The sequence below is a fragment of the Lactuca serriola genome, chromosome 8 (assembly GCF_051521515.1).
Source record: "Lactuca serriola cultivar US96UC23 chromosome 8, Lser_US96UC23_V15, whole genome shotgun sequence".
NCBI classification, from domain to species: domain Eukaryota; kingdom Viridiplantae; phylum Streptophyta; class Magnoliopsida; order Asterales; family Asteraceae; genus Lactuca; species Lactuca serriola.
The window spans coordinates 166,514,591-166,537,890 of NC_136415.1; the positions used below are offsets into that span (position 1 = coordinate 166,514,591).

The 23,300-nt window shown below is 40.1% G+C and overlaps 1 protein-coding gene across 1 annotated transcript; it reads right to left on the reverse strand.

The window, feature by feature from the left end:
- Positions 1–20,577: 20,577 nt before the first annotated feature.
- FBX2 (F-box protein 2) lies at positions 20,578–22,895 on the reverse strand. The gene is made up of 2 exons (XM_079015970.1): positions 22,740–22,895; positions 20,578–22,319 (listed from the first exon to the last, which is right to left on the reverse strand). The coding sequence occupies exon 2, from the start codon at positions 22,299–22,301 to the stop codon at positions 20,667–20,669; it is 1,635 nt and encodes a 544-aa protein (XP_078872096.1). The 5' UTR covers positions 22,302–22,319; positions 22,740–22,895; the 3' UTR covers positions 20,578–20,666.
- Positions 22,896–23,300: the final 405 nt, after the last annotated feature.

The following is a 23,300-nucleotide window of genomic DNA, read 5'->3' on the forward strand; positions in this document are numbered from 1 at the left end:
CTCTCTCAATAACCATCTAATCTCACCTAACCACTCAGATCGGGGTAGCCCAGTCAGAGGCCATGAAGACGGAAAACAGAGCAAGCGAGCATTACGCGGAATGGAGAAGAATTTAGAGGTAAAAGAGGACGGAGTATACTATTTCATGAACCGTATTTGGGTCCCTAAACTCAGAGGATTTAGGGAGGTAGTGATGGATGAAGCTCACAAGATGCGATACTCTATCCATCCTGGCTCGGACAAGATGTATTTGGATATTAAACAACACTATTGGTGGCCTAACATGAAGGCAGAAATTGCCACCTATGTAAGTAAATGCCTTACTTGTGCCAAAGTAAAGGTGGAGTACCAGAAGCCCTCGGGGTTATTACAACAACTAGTAATTCCTGAGTGGAAATGGGAAGGGATTTCTATGGATTTTGTGACCAAACTACCTAAGACGTCAGATGGACTAGACACCATATGGGTAATAGTCGACCGACTGACGAAATCCGCTCATTTCCTACCAATAAAAGAATCCTACAAGATGGAGAGACTGACGCGTTTATACATTCGAGAAATCGTGAGACTTCATGGAATACCAGTGTCTATCATCTCAGATAGAGAAAATAGATTCACTTCACGTTTTTGGCAATCACTTCAGAAAGCACTCGGAACCCATCTCGACATGAGCACCGCTTATCACCCACAAACGGACGGTCAAAGCGAACGAACCATTCAGACGCTCGAAGACATGCTTCGCGCATGTGTGATAGACTTTGGGAAGTCTTGGGACATCCACTTACCCTTAGTTGAATTCTCTTATAACAACAGTTACCATTCGAGCATCAAAGTCGCTCCTTTCGAAGCACTATATGGACGTAAGTGTAGATCACCGTTGTGTTGGGCTGAGGTGGGCGACACCCAGCTAGCAAAGACACTAGCATCAGACAAGGCGCTAACGGGACCAGAGATCATTCATGAAACCATGGAAAAGATAGTTCAAATCAGAGCTCGATTACAAGCATCACGTGACCGACAGAAGAGCTACGCCAATAAACGGCGAAAGCCCTTAGAGTTTCAGGTTGGGGATCGAGTTATGTTAAAAGTCTCACCTTGGAAAGGAGTCATTCGTTTCGGAAAACGGGGAAAACTGAACCCACGATACATTGGACCTTTTGAGATCGTTGCCCGAATAGGTCCAGTGGCGTACAAACTACAGCTACCCGTGGAGCTAAACAGTGTACACCCTGTGTTCCATGTCTCCAATCTAAAGAAGTGCCTATCAGATGAAACACTCGTCATTCCCCTTGACGAGATTGAAATCAACGAGAATCTTCTATTCGTTGAAGAACCAGTCGAAATCATGGACAGGGAGGTGAAGCGTACTAAGCAAAGTCGCATCCCGATCGTGAAAGTACGGTGGAACGCGAAGTGTGGGCCAGAATTCACGTGGGAATGCGAAGACCAAATGAAGAAAAAGTACCCTCATCTATTCTAGCATTCTCAAATCTAGCTTTCAAACATAATTTCGGGACGAAATTCCCTCTAACGGGGGGATGATGTCACAACTAGAAATTTTTGTGCCTTGTAACTACAACACTTAAGCCAAATTATGAATCAAAGACATGAGAGCATGTATGATGCATACTCTATAACAACAGAATTTCAATCAAACACCTCATGCAAGCATTTCAATGTAGTCATTAAGCAATTGGAAACCCTAGAAGTTCTTGTTTAAGTCCATTATGGACTAGGACTTCCTTATTGGGCCCAATGGACCAATAAGCTTCCAATTCGACTACCTTGGGCTTAGAACTCTTAAATGGGCTCTAATTGGACCCACTTTCATTCATTTTAACATTTTGGACCATATTGGGCCTAGAATGAAATAAAACACCTTAATGGACCTCATTGGACCATAATTAACCTAATCTAACCTAATAAAGCATAAAAATCACATTTCTATTTTTATAGGGCCAAAAATCATTCAACCTAACTATAACATGGGCTTAAGGGCAAAAAGCCCAAAAACCTCCTCTCACCCTCCCCATTTTCGGCCCAAGCCCAAGAGAAAGAGGAGTTGACTTTGTGAGTGACACCTCACCATTATTCATGGGACATCCATGCATGAGAACTCAAACATCCATTAATGCGTGATTATAACGACTCACAACCCATAATTAATCCAATGTCACCTGGAATTATCGAATACAACGTCGTATCAGAATAATACTAACTCAGCTACATAATTTAATGTATTGGGAAAACATCGGGTTTTCCTGGGAAATTCAATGCTCTTAACTACGTGATATATACAAAGTTTAACAGTTATTCACATTCATAATAATCAACAAGCATACTTACGAATCTTCACACTTTTTCCTATATACAACATTTCTTTTCAAAATTATACAAATCATTTCTTTTCAAACCTTACTTATGAACTCACCAACATTTCATATGTTGACGTTTTTCCAAAATACTTGTATTCTCAGGTAACAGGTAAATTCGAAGGAAAAATGTACCCAGTGATGTCATGTTGTTTGTTTAATTAGTATCGAACAATTCACGTTTTGGAAATGTAATGTTTTGAAACAATGTATTAAATGTAAACAATACCGGTTGTAATATTTCAATGCACGGTGATGAATGATGTTATGTTTCATGTATATTCATTGTGATGGTATTCAATTGAGTCACAATAGCCCTCGGGCGTTTCCGTCGTCTGGTTCGGGGGTGTGACAATTAGTCTTGAATGGAAGTACAACAGAAGTTGCCCTAATTTGCTTATATTGTGTGTAAACTAGGAAACACCAAGACACCAAATTTCCAAACACAACCCATGATATCAATGGCTCAGGTCGCCCTATGCCTAGGCTATCCCTAACCTGTTGTATATTTTGTGAAGCTAAACTCCATTGAAGTTTTGAAATCGACTGGTGGAACACCCAACCTCTTCTAGACTGAACAACTGAATCACATACACACTTCTTCACCTGAGGAATTCTATAACTCCCAACAAAATAGAAATATGTGCAGACATGACAAAATTATTAATGGCTTTATTAACTATAGTTGATTTGTTGTGATTCCTATAGTTGCATAATATCTACACTACGACAGTTTTGTGGATTACCCACCTCTTCAGGAAGGTATACAGGCTCATTACTTATTTTTGTATTTTCAAATGGGATCCTTATCCCTCTCCCTCTGGTAATTTCCTCTTCAAACCCGATCCTCCTGATTTAATAAAACATAAGACTATCAGTCTATAACCTCAACAATAAAAACATAACAAATTATTATTAAAAAAAAGATTCTTTGTGTCCTCAACAATTATTTCAGGTTTAAAGACTTTGGAACATGCAAAAAAGAGAAAAATAGAACTTCACCATACCTGTAACTCATGCCAAGTTGCCAACAACGATCTACCTTTGTTGATTTGATCAATGCCTTTTCCTTAATATATTGACCTACGAGAGCAATATTCAAGCAAACAAACATAAAATTATCTTCAAAAATGATAAGAATTTGCTAAAAGACAGAAAACAACGAACTGGATCAATTTAAATACAATTTAAGTTCACAAATCGTTTTCAGAAAACAAAAATCAATTTACGTTCACAAATTCTTCCTACTGACTAGAGAAACTTTTCAGGATCCTGTATGCGAAGGACTACAACCAGAAACATCGATAACAAGAGAGCACCTCGATCTAAAAATTGTAAGAGAGAGAGAGAGAGCATTCAAAAGGAATAAACATGGGAGTTTATTAGAGCGAGAGAGACGAGAGACGATAGAGGAAGAGATAAATGGAGGGGAAGAGTAGCTGCAACCCGTAAAATTTACCTTCAATGTGTCTTCGGTTGTGTTGTTGAAGTAGGCCCAGGAAATTACGTAGTCAATCCAACTTCCTTCCACACAATCTTCTTTTCTCAATCCCAATTCCGGGAAGTTTTTGGTCATTAGAGCAAACCATCTTCTCCCCAAATCACTCCAAACCCTAACCCCTAATTCACTAATCCAACAGTGGGATTAATTTTGTATTTACGGGAAGATAGTGTAACATCCCAAAATTCAAGACCAAAAATTTCTTTTTAGTAAAACATTACTTTAACCAAAGACATCATTCCAAAACATAATCTGAGTATAAGTTTTCAAAACACATGTTTGTTATCAGAGTAAACATTTCCAGGCTGACTAATCTATGGTGTGTGCCATGCGATCACCCCGAGCTCCTCCCTCCGCTACCGGAAGTACCTGAAAACAAAACTGAAAACCGTAAGCACGAAGCTTAGTGAGTTCCCCACCTTACCACATACCATGCAAAACCATATACTTCACACACTGGGCCACACCCGCTATCCCGGGACTCGCCCTCTACTTCGGGCCTCGCCCGCTACAACGACCCCGCCGCTCCAGGCCCCGCCTGGCTTCGAGCCCCGCTCGGATATAGATCTGTTTCACTTAGGCCTCGCCTGTCACAGGGCCTCGCCCACTAACATATAATAGCACATAAACATATCACATAACATCACATAAACTAAACATATACTAACAACTCTTTCTCTAAGGCCTCGCCTATCTCTGGGCCCCGCCCGTGTCCTGCTACTGATGAGTCATGGAACCTCGTCCATACTCCTGCTGATAGTGAGATACGGGCCCAGCCCACCCTCACTCCTTTCCTAACTTGGGCCTCGCCCCTGCTCTACTGCTACTGAGATGTGGAACACCATCCACACTCTGCTATTGGTGAGATACGGGACTTCGCCCACACTCACCTCCTTACTAGGCACATACAAGTATCACACAGACAACAAGTATAAACTATCACATAAACCGCTCCTTGGGCACCCGCCCTCTATCATTGGACCTCGTCCGAATATCATACTAGCATTCTGTGCCTAGGGCTAACCCCCGGGTCTTCTACTCATAACTACATGGGCCGACATTGTGGCCGTAGACCCATTCATACAAAGGGAAACTCACCTGATACTGCTGAACTGCTGCTGCTAACCCCTTTGACCGCTACCTGACCACTGACTCCGAACTGCTGCTCCGCTAGCTCCCCGAGCTACCAATATCAACATAACACTTAGTCTAACTGACCTTCAAAGGTCAACCAAGTCAACTCTGGTCAAATTCAACGTCCTGGTCAAAGTCAACCTTCCAGGTTAACCCTACTCGTCGAGTCACCCTACTGACTCGCCGAGTTCATAATTCCAGAGTCCTTCCACTCGCGACTCTACTCGCCGAGTCAGCCCCTGACTCGCCGAGTCTACTGATTCCCGATTCTTGTCCTGTCCAACTCACTGAGTCCTGGCTCGACTCGCTGACTTGAGACTTAACTCGAAGGGTTTGGGAACACGCGACCTGACTCGCCGAGTCTAAGAACAGACTCGCCGAGCACACGACAATCTTCATCCAACTCGCCGAGTTGTTCATCCAACTCGCCGATTTCATGCCTATCTTCATCCGACTCGACGAGCTGTTCATCCCACTCGTCGAGTTCCTCCTTATCTTCATGCTACTCGCCGAGTCCACTAAAAGGACTCGCCGAGTCCATTCGGATCTGCTTACATGCAGAGGACTTTCTAGTCATGCATGGACTCCAAACTGTAGATCTACCTTTCCCAAGCCTATCCCCCACGTAAAGTTGCAAACTTTACGTGTAGAGAAGGAGATCTAGGCACAATCCACCATAAACTAGGGTTTAAGGCCAAGAAGGCTCCAAAATCGACTCAAGGGCTGATACTTTATGCTTCCCCAGCTCATAACACACTTGGATCTGAAGTAGCAACTCCAAATCCGGCTTCTAGCTCACTTGGGTGGCAAACCATGGCTTAAAAGCCCCAAATCTCACAACCATAGAAGGTCTAAAAGAGAGAAACAACTTATTACGTTCAGATACTCAGAAATGCTCCCCAAATCTCCAGATCCAAGACCACTTCTTGAAGCCTCAATGATTTCCTCTTCTTCTTCTTCCTTCAATTCACTCAATATGGCTTGGGAGCTTGAATGGGCAACAATGGGGTTTAAGGTTCGATGCTCTGGGTGCAAGAGGCAGTAAAGGGACCCTAGGAAGGAGGTTAAGGCGTTTAAATAGGCTCCAAGCCCTGGATTTAGGGTTTTCCTCTCACAGACCAGACTCGCCGAGTCCACTTGGCCGACTCGTCGAGTTGGTCACTTACTCTTCGACCCGGATCCCGCTCCGACTCGCCGAGTCCTTCCTTGGACTCGCCGAGTCCCTCTTAAATTTAGGGTTTCCTTTACTTTCTTGGCTTTCAAAATCTTGGGTGTTACAACTCTCCCCCACTTAAACTGAACTTCGTCCTCGAAGTTTACCATGGCTCATCGCCTGCGATCTGCCTCCAATACCCAACACCAGCCGCCTACCTGCGCTGGTCTTCCACCTGGTCATTCTGACTAACAACAACCTCGCGGGTAAATCTCGGATCAAACCTGACCCTGAACAACTTAGAAATAGAACTTACTCAACCGATAATCCTTCTGGTACTCACCGAGTACTGCACTGAACCCGCAGAGGTTCTCCACTACTTTCCTTGCGCAATTTCTCTGCCTTCCCAAGGCAAAGCCTCATAACCGACTTTTCCTCTGACACTGTGAAGGTCCTAACCTTCACTAACTCCATCACCCCCCCCTCCCGCTATTCCCAGAACAGGTCATCACCATCAGTACTCACTGACGCTCCTTTCTGCCAACACTTGGTGTCGAGCACCCCTCGACTTAACTAACTGGATTCCACCATATGTTGCATACTCGCACTGCCACCGACTGGCAATTCTGCTATTCCTCGTCTAACTCTCTGATGAACTGAGACCACCCTGGTCCCTACCAACCTATCAATGACTGGATTACCGGCTCCCACCGGTAGCTAGTCCCAACACCATCACTGTCGCTCTCAGCGACATCCAAAGAAACCTCGACCGCCTATAACTGCTCAATCAATCCTGCCATCCAGGCACTACAAACCTGGGATCCCCGATCCCCTAACTTGACACTAAGGTCCCACATGTGCTGCTAAAACTCACGGGCCTCGCCCACGGGTCCCACCCGCCTCTATCCTTCTAGTCTCACTAGTCTAGTCACTCTCGCTCGGGCCTAGCCCACGGGTCTCACCCGACCATACTACTGAGCAACCCTGCTCCCAGGTCTCATCTACACTGCTAATCTCATACGGGCCTCGCCCACGGGTCTCACCCAATTATATCCTGGAGCGGCCTCTCCCAAGGTCTCACCTCTCTAGAGCTATACAGGCAACTCCCTATCATTCTCATCCACTTACCCAATCTTGATCCCTACCTGATCACTAGGAGATAAGGGCCTCGCCCCGACTCCGCTAACAAAACTACTAAGGAATGCTACGGCTTACACATAGGCTTACATCACCATCTATTGCTGACCTCTAGTGAATGCTACAGCTGCCCTGTAGTCTTACAACACTTCCACTACTGACTGCTAATACGAAGGCACCCACGTGCCATCAGCTTCTCAAGATCCTTATTCCGACTCCCGCGAGTCCTTCAGGCGACCCACAACCTGAATTCTCAACCATAACTAACCATTACCATCACACACGCTAGCTGATGTGGAGTTTCTCAAACTCCCAACCCTGAAATCCTCAATCCATCAAACGCTGAACTACTTCTCTTCCCTCTCGGAGGTCTCGTACTCATTCTGTGTCTGGGTGCTCCTCTCTGGGCACACCCGGAGGATTCTCCCCCACTTCGATCCTGCTACCCCTTGCTGCTCAATACTCAAAGAGATCCCGATCTTTGTTACCATTCCATAACCCATCTACTGAGGAACCCAAGCCCGCCATAGCTAGGGATTTAGCCAATCCATCACAATCACTGCACCACTCCGAACTAGCGAAACGTACCAAATCCCTCCCCAAGCATGCTACAGTTACTGCATCCTTCGAAACCTTCTTCAATAGAGCACATCCCCTAACTACCATACAAATATCCCAGGGTATGCAGATGGCATATAACTCGATCACAATCAACCAATCAAAATAAAATACTTTTACCGCTAATGATGCAGAACCATAACAATGAAATCATGCACAAATAAAAGAACTGAAAATGGGAAATTGCATACCTGCAACGTCCGGCGTTGCTCGCGTCTCCAAGGTCGTCATCTGAAAAGCCCTGCTCCCTGCTGCAGGTGTCTCTACCCGGCCCTGACGGCCATCTACGATCCTCAAAGTTGCAGGGGCGGGTGCCATCACCCGTCCTGTCGAAGACAAACTGGGGCACTGGGCCTTCTTGTGGCCCCGCTGGTTGCAATGAAAACATATCATGTCTGATCCCTGCGCAACGGTAACAGTACAATCCCTGCTGAAATGACCAGTCTGACCGCACTTGAAGCAGCCAGACTCACCACCGCTACCACTCCTGCATGCACCCCCGTGCGCCCTGCCACACTTTCCGCACCGACTGCGGTCCTGATGATCCCTCGATCTCGAATCCGATCCCTTGGGCCTTTTGCCCGAACCCGTAGCTACCTAAACCTCATCCGACTTCCTCTTCCGGATCTACTCCAAATCAATTTCCCTCTCTCTAGCCCGAGAAATCATATCTTCCAGCGTCTTACAGTTGGATCTGCTCACGAACTCCCTGATGTCATCCCTCAACATCTCATGGTACCGAGCCTTCTTCATCTCCTCATCCGAGACATACTGCGGTACAAGAAGAGCCCTCTCCCTGAACTTGGTGGTGATCTCCGCCACAGTCTCAGTAGTCTGCGTCAAATCCTGAAACTCTCGTGCCAGTTGCTGCACCTCAATAATCGGCGAAAACTCCGCCCTGAACCTGGCTGAGAAATCGCTCCAAGTCATCGCGTCCAACGCGGCATCATCCCCCAAAGCATGACCAATCTCCTCCCACCAATCCCTCGCTCTGTCCTTCAGAAGACAGGAAGCGAGTCTAACCTTGTCCCCTTCGGGACACCTGCTCGTACGAAAAGCATTGGCTACATCCGCCAACCATCTGCTGCTAGCAATGGGGTCCCGAGCCCCATGATAATCTGGTGCCCCGCAGGCTCTGAACTCTCGAAACGTCAAGGTACGCGCTCCCATCAATGCCATCATCTCAGTACGGAAGGCTCCCAGCCTCTCCTCCAAGATCTCCAGTATACCCTCCTTGACCGTGCCAAAGATCACAGGAGTCTGAGCTAGAATACTGCGCGTAACCTCAGCTGATATCAACTCTCTCATCCGCTCCTCGAGCTGCTCGGTCCCTGAACCCGAGCCTGATCCCTCTCCGGCGCCTGATCCGCCCGCTGGTCTCTCTCGCAATGTCACCATGCTGAAAATATACCACAACCACTATCAGAATACTCATCACTGATACGAGACCAAACACACCCCTTACTAGGTTCCCGGTCTTGTCTTGGCCCTTCCCGAATCAAGTACGGATCTTCTGCTTTCAGTAGTACGGGCCCATACTACCTTCCACATCTATCCATACTTTCCTCAGGAATTGCTTTGACTCCACCAGGTCCCTTATCCACTACTACTGCTCCCAGCACTATCTCATCCTAGGCTTACCCTAGGGAAACCTCTGACTCAACCCAAACCAGTCCTCAGTTGCTGAAGGCTTCCTCGCGATGCCAATTAGCCACCACCTGGATACCATCACATGTGACGAGGCTCAGATAATCCTTCAAGTAAAAGACTCGTCCCTACAACGGTTGGACTCAGACTAGAGCTGCGCAATAGGGCCAAATCCAGCACTCTGAGATTATTCAACCCTGATCACATGTGACGTGAAGTATCCACCTAATGGCTAACTCCCATCACTCAAAATTCCATAATGCACAAAGCAAGCAGCATTCGGACAAGGGGAAAATCTAACCATAACATACTCAAGCAATCATATCCACATAGCAAGAATCTGAACTAGCATGCATCACAAACTCATCAACTCAGGCATAACCTAAACAGGCTATCCTACTACTGTCTACTCAGCACTACTATACAGCTCAAAAGCACAAATAACAGGCACATAAGGCATCATCCCTAGATCCTTAGTCCTATTCTAGCATGCTGTTCTATCAACTGATAATCATAACATAAACTTGTATGAGTATTTTGGGGTACTTACTTGAGCTCGGTTGATTGCATGCACCACACCTCTTTTCTCTTTTCAAAGTTCTTTTCTTTCTGAATTCTTTTTGCTTTTCTAAAACTATTTTCTTTCTCAAAACTCTCTTTTTACAAAACTATCTTTTCACTTTTGAAAACTTTTTATCCAACCCCTCAGTTTGAGTTCAAGCATACCCGAGAGTATGCCCGAATCCCTCAAACCAAGGCTCTGATACCAACTTGTAACATCCCAAAATTCAAGACCAAAAATTTCTTTTTAGTAAAACATTACTTTAAACAAAGACATCATTCCAAAACATAATCTGAGTATAAGTTTTAAAAACACATGTTTGTTATCAGAGTAAACATTTCCAGGCTGACTAATCTATGGTGTGTGCCATGCGATCACCCCGAGCTCCTCCCTCCGCTACCGGAAGTACCTGAAAACAAAACTGAAAATCGTAAGCACGAAGCTTAGTGAGTTCCCCACCTTACCACATACCATGCAAAACCATATACTTCACATACTGGGCCACGCCCGCTATCCTGGGCCTCGCCCGCTACAACGACCCCGCCGCTCCAGGCCCCGCTTGTCTTCGAGCCCCGCTCGGATATAGATCTGTTTCACTTAGGCCTCGCCTGTCACAGGGCCTCGCCCACTAACATATAATAGCACATAAACATATCACATAACATCACATAAACTAAACATATACTAACAACTCTTTCTCTAAGGCCTCGCCTATCTCTGGGCCCCGCCCGTGTCCTGCTACTGATGAGTCATGGAACCTCGTCCATACTCCTGCTGATAGTGAGATACGGGCCCAGCCCACCCTCACTCCTTTCCTAACTTGGGCCTCGCCCCTGCTCTACTGCTACTGAGATGTGGAACACCATCCACACTCTGCTATTGGTGAGATACGGGACTTCGCCCACACTCACCTCCTTACCAGGCACATACAAGTATCACACAGACAACAAGTATAAACTATCACATAAACCGCTCCTTGGGCACCCGCCCTCTATCATTGGACCTCGTCCGAATATCATACTAGCATACTGTGCCTAGGGCTAACTCCCGGGTCTTCTACTCATAACTACATGGGCCGGCATTGTGGCCGTAGACCCATTCATACAAAGGGAAACTCACCTGATACTGCTGAACTGCTGCTGCTAACCCCTTTGACCGCTACCTGACCACTGACTCCGAACTGCTGCTCCGCTAGCTCCCCGAGCTACCAATATCAACATAACACTTAGTCTAACTGACCTTCAAAGGTCAACCAAGTCAACTCTGGTCAAAGTCAACGTCCTGGTCAAAGTCAACCTTCCAGGTCAACCCTACTCGTCGAGTCACCCTACTGACTCGCCGAGTTCATAATTCCAGAGTCCTTCCACTCGCGACTCTACTCGCCGAGTCAGCCCCTGACTCGCCGAGTCTACTGATTCCCGATTCCTGTCCTGTCCAACTCACTGAGTCTTGGCTTGACTCGCTGACTTGAGACTTAACTCGAAGGGTTTGGGACCACGCGACCTGACTCGCCGAGTCTAAGAACAGACTCGTCGAGCACACGACAATCTTCATCCAACTCGCCGAGTTGTTCATCCAATTCGCCGAGTTCATGCCTATCTTCATCCGACTCGACGAGCTGTTCATCCCACTCGTCGAGTTCCTCCTTATCTTCATGCTACTCGCCGAGTCCACTCGAAGGACTCGCCGAGTCCATTCGGATCTGCTTACATGCAGAGGACTTTCTAGTCATGCATGAACTCCAAACTGTAGATCTACCCTTCCCAAGCCTATCCCCCACGTAAAGTTGCAAACTTTACGTGTAGAGAAGGAGATCTAGGCACAATCCACCATAAACTAGGGTTTAAGGCCAAGAAGGCTCCAAAATCGACTCAAGGGCTGATACTTTATGCTTCCCCATCTCATAACACACTTGGATCTGAAGTAGCAACTCCAGATCTGGCTTCTAGCTCACTTGGGTGGCAAACCATGGCTTAAAAGCCCCAAATCTCACAACCATAGAAGGTCTAAAAGAGAGAAACAACTTATTACGTTCAGATACTCAGAAATGCTCCCCAAATCTTCAGATCCAAGACCACTTCTTGAAGCCTCAATGATTTCCCCTTCTTCTTCTTCCTTCAATTCACTCAATATGGCTTGGGAGCTTGAATGGGCAACAATGGGGTTTAAGGTTCGATGCTCTGGGTGCAAGAGGCAGTAAAGGGACCCTAGGAAGGAGGTTAAGCCGTTTAAATAGGCTCCAAGCCCCGGATTTAGGGTTTTCCTCGCACAGACCAGACTCGCCGAGTCCACTTGGCCGACTCGTCGAGTTGGTCACTTACTCTTCACCCCGGATCCCGCTCCGACTCGCCGAGTCCTTCCTTGGACTCGCCGAGTCCCTCTTAAATTTAGGGTTTCCTTTACTTTCTTGGCTTTCAAAATCTTGGGTGTTACAGATAGAGAGGAAGAAGATGAATACGAAAGTAAATACGCCAGAGCAGTCAACCATGTTATGTAATTGCTTCACCGTTGGGCCCCATCGTGAGTTGCAGCAGGGCGTTGTCAACGTGAAGAGTCGCAGACCCCCAATCGCCGGTTCTATGAAAGATTTTGTGAGGGACAAGAAGTGGTGATAGAAACTAGGGTTTTTGTGGGAGACAGAAAAGCAAAATAAGAAGCGAGCTTGATTCTTTGGTCGCCGATTTTCTTATATGGAGCACGAAGAAGATAACGACGGGGGAGAAGAAGATAGATCCGACGAAGGTAAAAAATATGGAGCAAGGAAGAAGGAACGTGAATGACTAGTGGTTGTGTCTAGGGTTAGAGAGAGAGAGAGAGGAGGGAGAGAATGGCTCTGTGCGAGAGATAAGGCGACCCATAGGATCAGAGTGAGAAGCGGGGTATTCAAAATTTTAAAATTTTAGATCCCTCTTTAAAAACGCACGTTTAGTTAAAAAAATATAAAGCGACATTTGTAGACGACACACACTTAAAATAAGCGCCCTCCGTGTTTTTAATTTTTTTTATTTGACACTAATTGTAGGGCACACACAAATGCGTATCCTCTATCCTTCAAATTTTGGAAAACTGACATCGATTTTTATGGCACACACAAATGCGTATCCTCTATTAGCGCATGTCATTGATTGCGCGTCATAAAAGGCTGTTTTTTTAGTAGTGCATTATCATAAATTTTTTCAGGAAACCCCGAACATCCAAATTTACATGGATTCAAATCAAAATAAGATGAAGAAGAAGATCACCTGTTGGCCATGTATGCAACACCGCCACCTTTTTTCCGAACAATCTATCCTCCAACCTTTTTTTCCTTCCGTCGATCCTTGTTGCCGAATCGTTCCCACCTGATGTCGCTGAAGTCCTGATTTGATTGAAACGATTCATAAAAAATGGAAGCTAGCAAGTAAAGATTGTGGAGGGGGAGGAGCTATTTCGATTGGAGAAAGGATGCAAAGAGGAACACAAGCCCTAGGTTGAAACAAATTGGTCGTTCGATGCAGACGATCGTCGTTGGAGAAGGCGTATGTGATATGCTGTATAAGGTTATTAGGTCAAATATATTTACTTTATTTCCATAATTGTAGGATTTCAATTAAATGATTTCCTTAATTAAAAGTACAAAAGGTCCAAAATACCCTTTATTGATTTATTTAATTATTTATTATTTCTTGAATTCTCATTGGTGCATTTAGGCACACAATATTTGTTGAAAACATTTGAACCTAACTTTTTTTTTTCTCTCTCTCTATCTATCTATATATATATATATATATATATATATATATATATATATATATATATATATATATAGGTTCTTTTAAAAATAGTAACTTTTTTGGGTTTTTGTTTTCGCCACGCTAAATTTGATATTTTTCGTCTTCGAATTAAAAACTTTTACATTTTTAAGTTTTGATTATGTTTTTGTATCTTTAGGTTTTTGCCACAAATGTTTAGTGACTTTGACACTTTTCTTCCTTGAAGTATAAACTTTTATGTTTTGATGTTTTTGCCATAAATTTTTAGTGACTTTGACACTTTTCAACCTTGAAGTCAAAACTTTTGCATTTTGACATAAAAAAAAAATAAAAAATAAATAAAAAATAAATAAAAAGAAACAAACTGTTTTAGACTTTTGTCACCATATTTTTCTAACTTTGGCAACTTTCACGCTATAGCCACAACATTTTTGGTTTTTCTCAGTCAATGTTCTTTCTTTTGATTATACACTTTTGACATCTAATTTTAGGGGTTATTGACTTTTTCCTTTATTTGTAACGATTTACACTTTCAACATATCTTTCAAAGTTTGCCGATTTCAACTTCTATGACATAGTCTAAAAGCAGCAGAGGTGCGCGTCCCTTTCTAGTAGTAATAGTAATAATAAAAAAAAAAAAAAAAAAAAAGAATTACCCTCTAGGTCTAAGAGAGGCGCTTGAAAAAATTTCGAACTTTTTTTTTCGTATGTGCATATACAGATGGACGTATGTATATATACGTATGCAAAATATGCATATTTAAAAAATATATTTTTTTTAAATTTTTGATAAATATGTTACACACATCTTGTGTGTTTATTTGATGTTTGTTTTGTTTGCTACATATATGTACATCATCATCTATATGTACATATGTTTATCCACATAACTCCATACACATATATACGTACAACGAAAAATCAAAAAATATTTTAGCCTCCCTAAGACGCCCAAGGGGTAATTTTGGCTTTCTCTTAAAAAATATTATATATAAAAAAATATTACTACCTCCGTCCTAAATTAATTGTCCACATTTGATTTTTGAAATCTTTATTCTTTAATTTTAACCTTAAATATTTTTGTTTTCGATAGATAATACTTGATGCAAAAGATATGAATGCCTTGTATTTTAAATTTATTTTCATTATTATAAGTTTTATTAAATAATATATAACATAAATAAAAATATTTAAGGTCAAATTTGAAGAAAAAAAACTTAAAAAATCAACAATGGACAATTAATCTGGAATAGAGGGAATATATAGGAAAAAATTATTTTTGATTCTCATTCACTCAAGTCTCTTGTGGCGAATACCAACGGACCTAGAAAGACCTTCCCAAGATATATATTAGAAAGTGACATGAAAGATATATATTCCAGTGTAATTAACATTGCAAGGATAGAAGTTGTACCATATTGTACCTCTGTAAGGTGCGTCTTCTTTCAAGGGTTCCTTTCTCACATTGTGCGATATATATATATATATATATATATATATATATATATATATATATATATATATATATATATATATATATATATATATTTGATAAAGATTGGACAAATTTATAGGGTCTTACACTTATTAAAACTTGATTTTTATTTTAAAAGAATAATGTTAATGATACATATTTAAAATAGTTAAATAGACATTATTAACATAATTTTACAAACATAACCATCAGGATTGGATGATTTAATTAAAATAACCAATTGTTTTGTGATTTGAAAATCTACATTTTTGTCCGGAATTGTTTATTTAGTCTAACTTTATGTCTTTTTCTAAGCGAAAAAGAACGACATTATATATTGAAATTCTGGATTCTGATTTCTATCAGAGAAAAAAATTAATACCCGAATTACAAAAAAGAATTATAGTTTCGTTTTATTTTATTGAAATCTATAAAAAAAAATTAGAGAAATAACACAAATTAGAAGTAGATATAATACAAGGGATAAAAATGTGACATTTACTTGAAAAAATAGGTGATATTACACATCAAATATTCTAGGATTTTAAAAACAAGTTTGAAATCCAATAAGCAATTTTAAGAAGACAAAATTGCAAAAATGATCCCTGCGGCATGTATTTTTTTGGGGTTTTAGTCAAAACCACGACTTTTTTTTATTGGTGGTCTTTTTGAGCTAGTTTCTTTGTGTTTTTGATCCATCAGTAAATTGAAAAAACTATTATACCCTTATTATATTTATTTTCCAATTTTCTTTTTTCCTATAAATATTTATATATATAAAATAAATAAAAATACGGGCCCACATACTCTCTCTCTCTCTCTCTCTCTCTCTCTCTCTCTCTCTCTCTCTCTCTCTCTCTCTCTCTCTCTCTCTCTCTCTCTCTCTCTCTCTCTCTCTCTCTCTCTCTCTCTCCAACACAAATAAGGGGAAAGGACTTTTGTCCATGGTAAATCGAAGAAGACGAAAAGAAGCAGGCATAAAAAATGGTCCCGTGATGTTTGATCGAATCGCAAGGAGGGGCGTAGAGATCGATCTCCGGCAACCCTCTAAGGGTTTAATTTACGTTTCCAGTGGCAGCAACCAAGGCGAAAAAGAATTGGTTTGAAGGCAGATCAAAAACACACCCCACCCGCGCTTCTTCTTCCCTAACCATAAACACACACAAAAATTGAAGATTGTAAATCGATTTTGGAGAAGAAGATTGGCTCTCAATTCGAACAGGCCACTCTTCAATGATGAAATTAAATCTGCAAAGAAAAGGCATATTCAACCTAGAAAAGGCAGTATGCAGCGACGGGCTTTTCATGATTGCCCCAAACCACTGGACCTATCTCAAAAACACTCCAACCTAGAAAAACCCTCCGTCTGTTGGAGAAAGAGGAGAAAAAGGTTAAGGAGGTCCGACAAGCTCCTCCTTGGTCCATTTGTTCGTCATCGGCGATCCAATCAAGGGGAAGAAGAACAGAACAACAACAAATAGTGAGAGGGAGAGGGTGAATGCAGTTGGTGGAAGAAGGAAGAGCAACCAGTTCTTCCGGCGAGCTCCTTCTCTCGGTACTTCAACCTTCGATGGTGTAACTATCGTACGTGGTGACTGCGGTGGCGTTTAATCAGTTGTGAGGAGGGCTTAGCCGGCAGAAGGTGTTTAGCAGTTGGAGTTGATGAAATAGAAGGGAATGGGAGGAGGGTTGCCATCACTGGTGAAGGTCACCAGTTTGAACAGTTGGATATTTGATTCCTAGGTTGCAGAACAAACATACATGAATTGGAATGGTGGGTTATTGATTTTTGGAAGAGAGAGATGGGCCTAAATTAGTTAATTATTTTATTTTTCATTTAAATTAAATAGAAAAGACATAAAAAATATATGAGAATGGCATAATAGTCTTTTTAGTTTACTGAGGGACCAAAAAAAACACAAAGAATCCAGCTCAAAAGGACCACCAATCAAAAAGAGTCGTGGTTTGGACTAAAACCCAAAAAAAATTGCATACCACAGGAACCATTTTTGCAGTTTAGGAAATGTTTTGACGAATATATATATATATATATATATATATATATATATATATATATATATATATATATATATATATATATATATATATATATATATAGGGAGTGGTTCAAATGAGAACCAAAAAAGGTTAAAAACCGTAAGAACCTCTAACTTTAGATGTTTATAAAGGGTTTAGGGTAACCCTAAACCCTTTATAAACATCTAAAATTAAAGGTTCTTACGGTTCTTAACCTTTTTTTGGTTCTCATTTGAACCTCTCTCTCTCTCTCTCTCTCTCTATATATATATATATATATATATATATATATATATATATATATATATATATATATATATATATATATATATATGAAATTACATAACTTCTCATAATTAATTGGTCAACCTACCCCCATGTGATTACTATAACCAAAAAGAAAATTATAAATATATGCACATCATGCTTGTGGAAAATGACTCCTTTATATAATACTTCTTTATAACAAGAATACCAACCTAGAAACAACCCCCACTAAATAAATCATCCCCCTTATAAAAAATTAAAAAAAAAATGACCTGGGAATGGGATATTCAACGAAGATGGAAGGCGTACCTTCATGTACTTTCTTTCTTTTCTACATTGTCTCATGTATGATATTATAAGTAACAAGATAAATTTGGGAGTTCACTAAAATATTATTAAAAAAAAAGCTCTTATTTTAAGATAATGATATATTTTTTGATAAAAGAAATACCATTGCTCCTTTGAAAATCATGCACTAGTTCACATGAACTATTTTTTAACGACCGAATATTATTAATAAAAAGGACACTAGTGAAGAGTTAAGGAATTCCTAAATCTAAAAAATCACATGCAAGATTTTTCCAACCTGAACAATCTATTTTTATTGAATATTGAATAGATCATTTAGTTTGACAACTTTTATAATAGAAATCTCACTACATAAAACCTAGTCTACGCTCATCTATCCTACTCTCATATAAGTATGATCAAGAACAATAGAAATAAAACTAATAAATTGAAACCTAATTACAGATTGAAAACCCTAAAGTGGGAGGAAAACAAGTAGATACTTATGAGCTAATTGTATCTGAACCACCAAACCATTACCCTTATACAACTGAACCCAACATATTCAGATTACCCATGGATGACCCATGAACGGACAGACCCGCCGCATGCATATCACCAACAAAATCACATGCAATCCTTATAAGAGTAATCATTTAATTTATTTGAATATCTTATTTCCTATCTAAATACGCATATCAATACAATCACTAGGGTTATTAACTAATATAATAAGGAGTGTAAGTATTGAAAAAATGATTTGTTATCTCATACAAATTTTTTTTCATAAAATCTCATCTAATAACTAATAATCAGTTAAGTTTCTATTAAAATAACAAAATATACAAAACTTACCCAAACATTTTATATCTAACATGTATACATAATATAAACCATATTATTTAACACTAAATTTCCAAATGTTCCACCAAGTCGTCAAAATAATGGATTCAAACACCAACTTTCTTGAAGTAGTCAAGTAAATCAAATCCAACCAACCAAAATCTCGATCCCTATGCAAAAAAGTCATGTCAATCTCACACCATCTCCCAATCTTCTATTGAATAATATTTACAATTTCACCATAGTCCAATAGAGTATGGTCGACCTCTCAATATGACTATTACAAACAGGAAAAAAAGAATAAACGAATTTTGTAAATGTGAATTTATCAGAAGAAACAAATACATTGCCACTGAAGATCCTCTACAATCGTAGTTAAGATCCTTCAATGGAGGCTAGTTCGCACTATGGCAACATGTACCCTGCAAGTTGTTGCATGTTGGTTTGCTTGTCCATGCATGAACAAGAACTTGTATAGTTATTCACTTGAATCATTTAATGTTGGTTTGCTTGTTCGTGCATGTACAATAATTTTTATAGTTATTCGCTAAAATGATTATGAAATATGATCATTTTAAGCTGTTTGTTTGTATTCTCTATAACTAAATAAAAAAACAATACAAAACAAACAAGATTATTATTTGATTCAAGAAAGCATGAGAGATGTAAATAATGTAAAACCAAAGATCTTTTGACAATTTACTTAGAGTCATTATATATGATAAATCTCATCACCGCTTGCATTGGCTTATTTGGCTTCTTCGAATATATATATATATATATATATATATATATATATATATATATATATATATATATATATATATATATATATATATATATATATATGTTTTGTATGGTATTGGTTGTTCGTCATCAACCTCAACTTCGACTTTATATACAAAAGATTTAAAAGATTATCTTGAAGTGACATGGCTAATTTGCAGTCTTTATTTAGCAAGATTCATAACTGATTTTTGATAAAAAGATTTAAAAGATTATCTTGAAGAATAACTCTAAAATTTGTATGTGTTACCCAAAACGGTAGTTAGTTTTTACTAATTAATAGATTATTTATTGAAACGCCCAATAAACGCAAAAGGCCAAATAAGCATAAAAGGCCCGTTTGGTAACCAGAGCCAAGAAGCCCAGAAGCTTACCAAAGCCCAGAAGATAAAATGCAAAAGAATTATCACAGCTCATAGAAACCGAAGTATTTTTGTTAAAAAATAAAAAATGAATAAGTTTTAATTAAATATGTTTTCTAAATCTTTTTTAATAAAATTGAAAATGAAAACTTATTTTATATTTCTGAAAACTGAAAACCGAAAACAAAAACTATTTTCCCTTAACTAAATGCAACTTATATTCTAGGAAAATATAGGTTACGTTTTGTTACGAAAAAACAGTTTTCGTTTTCCATTTTCAATTTTCAGAAAAATGAAATAAGAATTCATTTTCAGTTTTCATTAGAAAATTTAGAAAATGTAAATGTGTTTAGGTAAAAACTTATTTATTTATTGTTTTAGAAAATTAAATAACATGTTTAAGTATGTATTTTAGAAAAAATTACAATTTTTATATCATTGACATTAGTCTCCATCCCAATCAAATGCATTATACAAAAATTAATTTTTTTTGTCCTCCTCAAAAAGATGAAACAGACTGTCTCCTTTGTGGGCAAAAGACATAAACGTCCTCTTCATAACGAGCTGATTAAACGAGATTAACCCATAGATGACTTACCTTTCTTTTTATTTGCTAAAATGTAAAAATTACCAACAAAATGCAATAGAAAAAATAGTTTTCCCTAAAATTTACCAAAGAAATTGAGTGTATACAAAAGAACATCAAGAAGTACCCAAACCCAAATCAAGAATTTTAACCCTTAACCTTCAACCCACGTTTGTTATACCACACACCATTTCTCTCACCATTCATTTGACTTTTCGCAGCAATCAAACATTGGTCAACCCTTCCACCTTTACTTTCAATCTCTTTCTGTAGCTTCTGTCTCCTCATTCGGTTTTCTGCCCGTAATCCCCTCAAAGCCGCTGCCCGTTTCTCTCTTTCCAATGCCCGAGAAAAATCCCAAATCCTAACCGAACCCTCCTCCCCACCACACACAATCCGGTCAGCCCCAATGCTGACCGAAAACACACTCTTCCCCAACCCGTTCAACATTCTTTGTGGTGGCTCAACACTCAAAGCTTTCCGACTTCTATTCGGTTTCATCGCCCGGATTCCCTTCAAAAGCTTCCGAACATCAATCAATGAAAGTTTCCCATCTCCGGAACCGGAAACCAGCCATGGGAATTCAAACGAGAGGGAATGAACCGGGGCGGAATGCGGATTCCATGTCGCAATCGGCCGCCATGACTTAACACGATCGGTTATAACCTCGAACATGTGAATCGCGCCGTCTTCGCCTCCGGTGAACACGAAACTGCCCGTGTGACTTCGGGCAAGGGAATACGCGTTTCCGACGTGCGTGTCTTTGAATACATCGATAAGCGAACCAGAATTCGTTTCCCAAATGTATGAATCGGACCCCGCTGTGCTTACAACTGTCGTGTCATGTGGGACCAATGCCCATACCCAATCATTATGCATTAAAACTGTTAAACATTTTAGCGATACACGATCGTAAATCCGTATTGTCATGTCCCAAGAACCGCTGTAAATTCTCATAAGATCCAATGAAAGGCAAGTTATCGGACCTTGATGTTCCCAAAGTCGGAATTCCTGATTCCGATTCCGATTCTGATTCCGATTCCGATCCTGATCTTGAGAACCATTTATGTCGAAAAGACGCGGGTGTCCTTCTTCGGCTCGCCAACCGTGGATAAAGCCGTCGGAACCGCCGGCAACCAAGAGCTTGGAATCAGCGGAAAGGGCACGGATGGTGCATCCGAGAGGGCGGGAGGCGGAAATGCAGATTCCGTCTTCCATATCCCACATTCGAACAACGGAATCATAACCCGAAGTGAAGATTAACTTTCTAGAAGGTAAAAGGAAAACGGTTCTTACAGTTTCTGTATGTCCGTAAAGAATCTCGACATTGTAATGTCCCATAAATGTCTTGCTATGGAATTCACGTTCCACGAAAAGCTCTTTCCATGACTTCTCGCCGGAAAACTCGGCCACCGGGCGGCTTGTGGCGGTGCCGCCGGCGGCCGGAAGCCCCCACCTCTCGCAGTAAAACTGCTTCCAGACGTGGTGGTCGGATGCAATCTGGTATAAAGATGGATTGACACAGGAGACAACACCAAGTTCTTTTGGGTCGAGGCAGTTGAAGATTTCAGAGATTAATGCAGGTGGAAGGTCGGTGATTGTTCTATGAACAGGTGATTTAGTGGTTATGACACGATTGTAGTTTGGTTTTCTAGAATCGGTGATTTGGGTTTCTGAATCAACGAGCAAAATCTTTTCAGATGAAAGAATATGATTTGAATCAACTTCTGTAGTAGTATCTTCTGAATAAATCTCTGTGCTTAATTTGGATTCAAATGCCATAAAATATCCCCCCTAATGCTACACAAATCAACAAATTAATCGTCAGTTAGAACAATTCTGATTCAATCAAAACACCATGTAAAATAACGACACACTCGGAATTCCATTTCAGGGAAAAGATAATTATGTCAAAATTCATATCAATTTATTGTGGCAATGTTGACGATTATCATTCAAATTACAAGATCCAATCTAAAAAATTGTGGGTGCAGCAGTTTTTTCTTCGAACCTATTAAGAACCCTAATACCCAAACTCATATATTTACGATTAAGAACCAAATACAACAAGAAGGTTCGATTACCAAAAGCATCGATATGATTTGTATTGCTATATAGCGATAATCATCAAACAGCAAACAATAAACAAAAAGAAACTCACATAAAGGGATTTAATTTGAATTGAGTATCGATAAATTAAGAGAAAATTTCGAAAGTTACCTGAGAAAAAAAAAACTAGGGTTATCACGGAAGAAGAATGAGGAAGAAGGAAACGAAAGGGGGGATGGGGATCCAACGCGATAGCAAACAGATTTGGAATGAGGTTTGAATTAAAGAGAGAAAAGTGTGGAGGTAATAAGTTCCAAGCGTAAAGGAAGGTCGGTAAATAGATTTAGAAGAGCATGTTCCACAATCATGGTGAAAGACCAAAGAGCCCTTGGAAATTGGAAACTTTTTTATTTATTTTTAAGAGATGTAAGAAATGAAAATGTGGATTTTTTTTTCTTTTGGTTTGTTATGGTATTAAAATTTTAATTTATTTTTATTTTACTATATTTTTATAGAGAAATTATGCAAGTATAAAATGCATAGTATGTTAATCATTTGATGAGAATATCTCATTGTTTCAAATATAAATAATTAAAATACAATGTTATTATAGAAATAATTATAAAAGGAAAATCAATTAGTAATGAGGTGAAAATAGAAATATACTTTATATAGGTCATTGAGTATTACAAATAACGAAAGATGAAAATATAGCAATGTACTTCTTGTATT